This window comes from Protopterus annectens, chromosome 6.part1 (genome assembly GCF_019279795.1).
Source record: "Protopterus annectens isolate FY-2018-M chromosome 6.part1, PAN1.0, whole genome shotgun sequence".
NCBI classification, from domain to species: Eukaryota; Metazoa; Chordata; order Ceratodontiformes; family Protopteridae; genus Protopterus; species Protopterus annectens.
In genome coordinates this window covers 21,071,972-21,081,485 of record NC_056738.1, presented here as the reverse complement: position 1 = coordinate 21,081,485, position 9,514 = coordinate 21,071,972, and the positions used below count along the sequence as shown (strand labels likewise).

General features: G+C 41.6%; 1 protein-coding gene across 2 annotated transcripts in view; it reads right to left on the bottom strand.

Moving 5' to 3' along the window:
- Positions 1-2,072: 2,072 nt before the first annotated feature.
- NDUFB3 (NADH:ubiquinone oxidoreductase subunit B3) overlaps positions 2,073-9,514 on the bottom strand; it is a 113,035-nt gene continuing 105,593 nt past the window's right edge. For both annotated transcript variants that reach the window (XM_044075452.1, XM_044075454.1), the window contains one exon: positions 2,073-2,566. In XM_044075452.1, coding sequence (XP_043931387.1) covers positions 2,410-2,566 — 157 coding nt within the window. In that variant the 3' untranslated portion in view covers positions 2,073-2,409. The remainder of the gene's footprint in view (positions 2,567-9,514) is intronic.

The following is a 9,514-nucleotide window of genomic DNA, read 5'->3' as shown; positions in this document are numbered from 1 at the left end:
AAGGGGGAAAGGAGTATTCCTGTTCCTCGGAAGAGTCTGAGGAAGTGGAAAGCTGGGTCAGACAAAGCGTACTCCTCCTCCTGTCTAGGCCTTTTGTCAGGAGGGGGATGGGAACCCCTGATTAGGGTAATTAAGTCTTCAGCCATCTTAAGCATCTGTTTCTTAGGCATGGGGCCTTGTACTGGAGACTGCTGTACAGTCTTCTTTACTTTTAAAGGAGTTTTCAGCTTTGCATAGGATTTCATAGTAAGTGTAGTCGGTCTGAAGACACCTTCAGCAACTGAAGGCCTTTCAACTACACCGGTATCCCCTTCAGCAATGGAGTCGGAAGGACCTAAAGATAAAGGCTCTGGAGGCCCAGCAACCTCCACTTGAGAGTCTGATGCAGCCTGGGGTTCTAAATCAGCTGTCAGGGGCTGTGTAAGCACCTCACTGAAAACCGGAGAGCCAGCGACCGGCCTAGCTGAGGCCTTTGTCTGGTTTGGGTCTCGGCTGCCTGTCCTTATCTTTGCGCTTTTTATGCATCCCGGTCATCAGCTGCTCTGACGGCATGGTGTAATTAAATTTTCTACCAAAGTAATGTCGGGAAAAATCAAACAGACGTTTAATAGTTCGTTTGTTAAACCTAGCACAAAACAGACAACCTGTGACGTCGTGGTATGGGCCTAGGCAAGGAATACAATAAGAATGAAAATCCTTATGAAGTATTTGCTTCCCACAAGAAATTTTTCTGACATCAGTCTGAGGCAAGAAAGGAGTCCGCAATGGGGTACTTAGCTTTATTGAAGACTTCGGTCTGAAATTTGATTTGAAACTCAGGAGTCGGCCGACCGGCACTTGTGAACTGCTTCTGCTTCGGGCACCGCGCGGCAAGAAAGACTGAAGAAAATGGCGTTGGCTGCCTCTTATACCCCTGTCACACTGACGTCAGGGAAGAAGCGACCACAACCGACACCGGACCAAGACTTTGGAACTCAGGCCGACTGCAGGGCCGCCTCACGGCAGGACAACCCAAGTGTGATGACTGCAGCAGTGTAACACGATGAACATCTGTAGATTCATTTAAGGGCGTGCGTATATGGACAGATCCAGCTTTGAGTTTTTCTAATCATATCAAACTGGTAAATAATAGTTACAGAACTACAGGTTGTATAAAAAGACTTGTAAAGTCTAGGAAATCCAAAATGAAGAAGTTACTGTTTGTTAGTTACACAAGACCCAAACTTGAGTATGGAATAACAATTCGGAAACCTTGTAACAAAAAACACAAACTATAATATGTACAGTGGAAATATACCAAGGGCATCCATGGATATGAAAACCTATTATGAAATCAAACATCTTATTCAGTTGTCTCATATGCATATTTAAGAGGAGGAGACCTACATAGGGCATTTAGAGACAACTACCACTGGGAATGTTTGGGGTAATCAAAAAGTAGTACAGAATCATCAGGCAACCTATGTGGAAGATTCTATACAAATGAGAAGTGTACTAACTGGTTCCCTGACAGAGTAGCCGATTCACAGAAAAGACTAACAAATTACAATAAAGCAAGCACTAATTTGGATTTCTTTTAAGGAACAGCTTGGACATTGTTTTGTTATATGGGCAAGCTAGAACAGCATTCTTACCCATGCTTGAAATGTGTGTGTGTGTATGTATGTATTTGAATAAATAAAGCAAGGAAAATCTCCACGTGAGCTAACCCTAACCCTGCACTTTATTTTTGAAAAACATTTTCTTTTAAACACCATTACTACACAAAAAGACATGGCTACATTTCTGCCACAAACAGCAAACAGTAGAATTTTCTCCTTGTATAGTCTTTACGCTAATCCTAACCACACACACATTCCCTACCCCTAACACAGATTCCACTTACCTTTACTGAGAAAGTAAGCATTTGATAAAATTAGCACTCTGCATAATGAGAAATCGGTAAAAAACAATTCAGTTCACTTTGCAGAGAAAACATTTGATAAAGTGAAATGATTATATATATTTTTATACATACACACATTCTATACAAATGCACAAAACATACTAAATGAAAAAATTCACAATTTGAGTACGACCAAGCTTATCATTTAATTCATTGAAACGTAATATATCCAACATAATGAAATAATCATTGGTCATCATTACTGATAACATATTGAGGAATTAACTGCCAAGATAAATTTCCTGCTCATCAGTAACTGACATCTTGTTAAGTCACATTTTTATTTCAGGTCAAGATCCAGCAGAGCAAATACACTCCTTTGTCTCGGTTATTAGCAGGTAATCTGTTAAATGCATAAACAGAAACAAAAAAATATTTTAACATTTATATTTCTTTCTTTCCTCTATACCTTAATGGATCTACTGAAACTAGCAACGCACTCAAGTCCTTTTTTATTTATACACTTAATGATGTCCATCATCTTTCTTTTGAGGAAATAAGGCATATTCAACACCGAGTGCTACCACAAATGCTGCAAATCCCCACTTGAAGCCTCTGAATAAAACTTGACTAAAAGTGACTGGTTTTGCATAGCCTCCCATAAACCTCCAGGCTTCATTGCTGCAAAAGGAAAAAAAATGAGAATTGATCAATTCTTAGATATGGTTATCACTGCAACAATTATGCCAACAGCTGTAAACTACATCAAAAAATCATGGTGAAAGGCAGAGTTACAACCAGACAACAGAAAACCATTAAATTGTTTTCCTTTTTTAGACATTTACCATGCTTGTACTACCAAGATTCTTTGTAGTAATATAGCTATTTTGATGCATATGCAGACAAAGTGAAAAAGTATGCCAACTGTAAAGGGCTTAAATCAAAAAGAGGTGCTCTGGAGCTGCATCAGTCAGTATTCTCTTCCTACAAGACCTCATCCAGGTGGCAGAGTATGATTACAGGCTTTGGCACCAGTTGGTGTGTGGTGTAATGACATACCTATTCAGGGAGAGAGGTGGTGTGAGCCAGGCTGTTTATTGCCATAAACCCTTGGAGGATGGCTGATGGTGGAAGGATCTCACAGGAATGGGTGTTTTGTCAGCAAGAAAATATACAGCAATCCAGGAACAGGTTCTTACATATGGATCTCACATGCGGTTCTCACACGAGGCTTTCACAGTGACATGCCTTCACATGTCCCCTGACGAGGTGGAACAAGCCTTAAAAATGTACTCTCTTTGCCAGGACACAAGAGAAGGCACAAAATATCCTTCAGCTGCCTGAATGACAGCCACATCATGGATTGCTTCTCCTGGTGATGCAGGACAAATTAGCAGTGGTGATTCATGATGGCCAACAGGCACTTGAGCTATACATGGTATACAAAAAGAAAACTTACAGTAGTGTGTGCTTAATGTCTAGGGGAAAACAGCACTGGAGAAAATGTAACACTAAAAACTACTGATACATGGACTACCACTACATCTAAACAAGACTAACGAATTTCTAAACTTGGTCCACAAATGGGATCACCTTGTGTTGTAAAGCACTCATTCACAGAAGCTGTACAATTCAAGGACTGATTTTCTGTATCTGTGTGGCTATGTTAAAAAGCTTACTTGTTACAACAGTACCCACTTCTTCTAGGCTAAAGAAATAAACCTACCAAGCTGAAAAAAAAAAATCAATACATGGGTATCTATAGAAATAATGCTCTAGTTAACTTTATGTACATGGAGTTCCACAGGCACAGCTGTGCTCAACAGTGGCAGAAAACATGGAACCCAGTTTCAGAAATCCCTAGAAGACACAACAGATTATCACTTCACCTGATCTGTCTGGAGGCTTTCTGGAGGAGATATCTGCTGAGATTTCCTCTTCTACAATTTCCAAAAAGACAACATTTTCCCTACTGCTCCCACACTTAAGACACATGCCTCTTTACAGCATGTATGGGGCAAGGAAATCCACTGTGCATCCAGCCTCTGGACAACTCGCATCAAAAATACCTGCCCAACTTACAGGAAAATCCATTCGTAGCTTATGTATGAAAAGACAGTGTAGGCAAAGGGAAAGTTACCAAGCGCCACCTGCAAAAAGGTCTTCTCACAAATTAACTTGACACAATGAGCATCAGATTAACTGTTGGAAAAAATCCTATGCAGATGTAAGCCTGCTGGAATGCCAAAGCCAAGAGAGGGCTCAGAGGGCTACATTCAATAACATCCAAGTACCAAAAGTGACTAATCTCGTGGATTCAAAATTCTAATCAATGTGTGGTGAAAGAATGAAGAAATTACCAAAAGGCCACAACAGAAAAAATGTCGGCACAGGAGATTTTTTGATCAAACACTAGAAGTGGTGGGGCCTTTGAAGTAGCATTTTCAAATAGCCTAAAGGTTATCTACTGTAATAGTTTATGTTCATGTAGATCCACTATTGCAGTATTAATCACTTTTGGAATTTTACTTCTAGATGTTCCACCCAGCTGGTCAATCTTCAACAGCTCATATTCCTTATTCTTGGGACACTGTAGTAGGCCTGCCCTAGAGCAAATCCAGCATGCTGGTATTACGTGGGACGTATGCCTGTGCAGTCTTCAGGTCTTTCTTACCCTAAGTTTATCCAAATATCAATCAGAGTGGTACCCAAACCCCTGAAGACTACATGGGGGCGAAGGAGCTGAGAAGAGCTAAGTTACCAACCTTGTCTTCAGCTGCAGTCTAGAGCTCTGTCACTCAGACTCGGGCAAAGGAGAAGTACTATGGAACAAATACTTATCCCTGTACACTAAAAAAGTGTGAAAGGTGTAGAGGAGAACAAGTTCAACCCTGACCAGGGGATAACATGAAGGGTACCTCTCTACACAGAAGAAGTTGGGTGGGATACAGTGCTGCAGCAGTGATCTATTTAAACATCTATTAAAGTTTCTTACACAATTGTTTTATGTTCATTAGATCACTGTTGCACCATTTATTACATCTGGAATGACTCTTGAATCTTAGAGTGGGTGATGGAAACAGTGAGGTGACCACTGCCGAGAATGTCATGCAGGACAACTCTGGCAAATCCACTCCTGGCCTTGGGTTGAATATTAAACTTAAGATGGATAACCAAGCTACTGCTTCCAAGACATACTGGGAGTCTACATCCTGCACGAAAGCCCAATGTAGAATCATCAAACCCAATACAGTGGGCCTTATCTGCATCTGCCAGCTGTTTCCCTAGCTGATGTAGTAGAACTGGATACAATGACAGCCACTTGCAGACTGTGATTTAACAGCAGTTACTCCCTTTACTGTTCTGTCAGTGACATACAATGATCCTGTCTTCCCAAAATCTTTTGTCCTCTCCTGAAAAAATCTCAATTGCTGTCTACATCTAGGAAGTCTAGGATCTGGGGATAAAAAAGGAGGCAAGCTCAGTAGTCTGGCTAAAAGTAAATTCCAATACTACCTACTGCAGAAATGAAGGTTAGTCTTAAAGCTTGTTTTACCTTTGCGGAAGGTCATGAAGGGAGGAATGCACACAAGGGTTTATAATTTTTATATCCTCCTACTGGAGAGGAATGCTATCAGTAAGGCAGTCTTCCAAAGTCAAGAACTTTAGTAGTAAAGCTGCTGCTGATTCAAAGGGGACTTGATTAAGCTGCCTTTCCAATGCATAACTGACACCCCATGCGAGTGTCAACCTTTTCCCAGACGGTGAAAACACCCCCCCCCAACCACTTATCAAGAGGAACTATTTCAATCAGAACAGGCTTGTTAGAGGTTGTTCCAGAGGAAGACAGGCAGAGATATCAGACAGATGAACTCTGATTACAGCTGTATGCTAGTATCACATTTAGAAGCTCACCGAGGTACCTGGAGGACCAGGGGCAGAATACTGTATGCGTCCTGACCCTTACCCTAGTACCAAGAGATAAACCACTTCCACTTTGATAAACAAGTTCTACTGGTACGTTTTCCAGCTTCTCCAATTCTAAAAACACTAACAATACTAATGCCTAAAGGGCGTTCAGATTCTATCATCCATGCAAAGAGCTGATCTGGGCAATGGGGTGCAGAAGTGAACCTCTGCACTGTAGCAGGATATTTGCTCTGTAGGGTAACAACTGGTACTACACTCTTACCACTTCCCTGTTCAGGGAGAACCAGTATTGCCTAGGCTAGAATGGGGTTATCAAAAACATTCTGGGTCTATCTTGGTCTGCCCTTCCTTACCTTCTCGATTACCCTGGGAATCAGAGGGAAGGGGAAGGTATAAACATACTGCTCCTTTCCATGTTATGGAAAATCAATCCGTTGGCCAGGCTTCTTTGCAACGGTTTCTTGAACAGAACTGAACCAGTTTTATGGGATGCAAAGAGGTCCACCTGGGGCAATTCCATTTGTACACAACTTCTAGGAAGACCTCCCAATACAACACTCATGAATGTCTAATCTTGTCATGCTCAGCTGTTCTGCCACTGTACTCAGTTCTGAAGTGATATAAAACCTCCCTATGAAAGACTTTTGCATTGTACTTCCAGCTCCTAAGCTGTCACAGCTGGTAGCATCTGTCCCACAAACTTGCTAATGTACGACATTAGTGGTATTATCTGTCACTACTTTCAATGTTCCTTCTGTCCAGAGTTGGACTAAGGCCCTTAACACCTGACCTGAAATACTGCAAGCATCTCTTTGATGATTAAGTTGGGTAGCCTCCTTTGTGAGGCTGCCCAAGTTCCCCTAAACTTGGAAGTCCTGTGAGAATGCTTCGTAACCAAAGTCCGACTCATCCATGGTTATGGTCTTGTTAGCATCTCCTCATAAGGGAGATTCCATAATTTAAGCTGACTTGACAGGTCGTCTACTGCAGCTCATTTGTAGGTGAATGCAAATCAATGGATTTACTAGGGTGTGAATATTTGCACCATTCCACCCAGGGACACCACTGTATTTTTCTCACTTGAAATTTGGCATAAGGGACAATGAAAACGGTGGCAGACAAAGCCTGGAGCCCTGGAAAATTCCGTAACTGTGGCCAGCTATTCTGCCAGGTTCAAGCAGTACTTTTAGCATCTTTCCACCCTTTCATGAGAAAAGAATACCCTCTTGTCCGAGGTGTCCAATAAGCGGCCCAGAAAGACTACTCTGCAAGATGTCACCAGGCATAAATGTGTGAAGTTGAGTGTAAAATCCAAATGGTATAACAAATCCCTGATGACATTTAGGGCGTTCAGCACTACTATGTTGAGTTAGCATAGATCTGATAGTGGTCCAGGAAAGGAAAATAAGAATTCCTTACAGAAATCAGTAAGCAATAGCAGAGAGAAACAATGGTGAATACCCTTGTTGCAGTGGTAAGCACAAAAGGCAATGAAGTCATCTAAAATGGTCAACCCTCAGCAAAAGATCTAAAGAAGCATCTGTGCTCTTTGTGAATGGGGGCATACAAATGGTCACCCTGTAACTGAAATATGCCTAACAGAGCCCATGGGAGGAAGTAAGTTACAAGAAATACCAGGGTTGGCATCTTGAACGTGGGTACCATCAGGAAGGCATCGAGTCTTGACAGGTCTAAAACAGGTCTTCAGGTGCCTTCTAGAGGACAAGGAACAGATTGAAGTAAAATCTCTTCCCTGGTGAGGAGTTTGTCCAAGATGATGAGAGGAAACAGTTCCTCTTGTTCTTTGGGTACTTGGCACCTGACAGACACATGCGGCTGATCCACTGCAGCTTATTCCAGTCTCCAAGTGCTCATGAATCTGCACTCAATCCCACATGGGGAAGTGTACCTTGATGTGTGATAGGGAATCCAAGATAGGGCTGGGGAAAAAGAGGGAGGGAGCAAAAGTCAGGATTGCTTTCTACTATTACTGGGCCATTCCCAATAAAAGATGAATGGGGGGGGGGGGCGTCACATTCTGCCACCTTTTCAGGAAATGGAGCTTCCCCCCCTTTTGTTTGCCCTTACTCTGCTTCCTGTAAAAAGCAAGTATGGGTTTATAAGGGTAGTTCCTTTCATATCTGGCCATAAGGGAATGAAAAAGCTGCCTAATCCCCATCATAGTTTTAGCCTTTTCGGGCATTTCAAGAACTTTGAAGAGGGGCCTCTGAAACAACTCCTTTATTACCTGTGCAAAGGCACACAAGGTTTGTAAGCTTGGCCACAAATGCCCTCTTAGAGCCAGTGGCAACAGCTCTAGATGCTAAATCTATAATGTTATACCTATACAGATTAGCCCTAAAGGTCTGTGTTTTGAGATCTTCCCCTATAATTTTGGCAAGTATAGTCCAAGACAGCCAGAATGAATGCAAGTTTGGCAATTTATAGCCCTGAAAGATAAAGTTACTGAACTGTAAACTTTGCCATACCTATCCAGGGTTCTGCTTTTCTGTTAAGGAATCAAAGATGGTCCACGCACCTATCAGGGTCCATATAGAACACTGCAGGATCAGCCACTGGGTTTTTAGGAGTGCCTTCCAACTTTTAAAATCCATCTGTTTTTTTTTGGTGGTAGGGGCTTGGGAGTGAGGGGGCCTGGTATGCAGCTGAAAATGCATCCTTCAGGGCACTCAAGATGGAATTGGAAGCCACTAAGTCAGTGGCTGTAACCTCTAAAGCTAAACATATATCTTTTTGAGCACAAAAGCCTTCTCTTCTGTCTTACATCAGAAATTCCTTTTTGAGGTCAGTGCTTCCCCAAATGATATTTCCTCAGCAGGGAAGTTGAAAAGAGATGGTATCCTTGTCTTACAATCCTAGTGGTCAGTGCCTTGACTTGAGGCTCATCTTCCTCATAAGAAAAATACCATACAGGGAAGAGGGTCATGGGGCCCGTTAACCTGTTGAGCCTTCAGCAAGCCTTGTGGCAGGTTAAACCAGTCCTCCAGGCCTACCCAAGATGAAGGGGGGAGGGGGACCATTTTTTTTCTAACACTTTTATTGAATTATCACTTGTGACATGGGCAAATTTACATTTGTATAGTATTAAGTTCAGGTTTACAAACATACTTCACATATATTGCTATACATCATATAATCTAAGCAACATTACATAAAGTCAATTTCTACCCTTTCTTTAAACAAGAAACATCTTTATTAAACCAATCATACATTTGTATAAATGATAAACTACACACAATCCTAGTTGCAACCATTTTACATCACAATCCATACTGACACAACTTACAACCTACCTACCCAATCAATTTCAGTCAAACATTACATAACTCATTAAGTCCTGCCTTCTGTTAAATCTCATTCCTCCCCTGTATGTATTGTTTCCATAATTTCCATTTTTTCCTATGTTGTTTGATACTACTCTTTTCTAAAGATCTCTGTTCTAGTTGTTTTATCTCTTACTATATTCACTACTACTAGAAGAGCTGGTTTTCATTTTGATTTCCATTTTCTAGTAATTGCTTTTTTTGGCAGCCACCCCAGCAAGGCCTTATAATGTCTAGGCAATTAAAATTCTTCTGTATCATAGCTCAGAAAAATAATCTCCCTCGACACACCAATCTTCCCACCCAGCATCTCCAACACTGCATCCCACAGGGAAACCTTAAAGTCCATCAACTC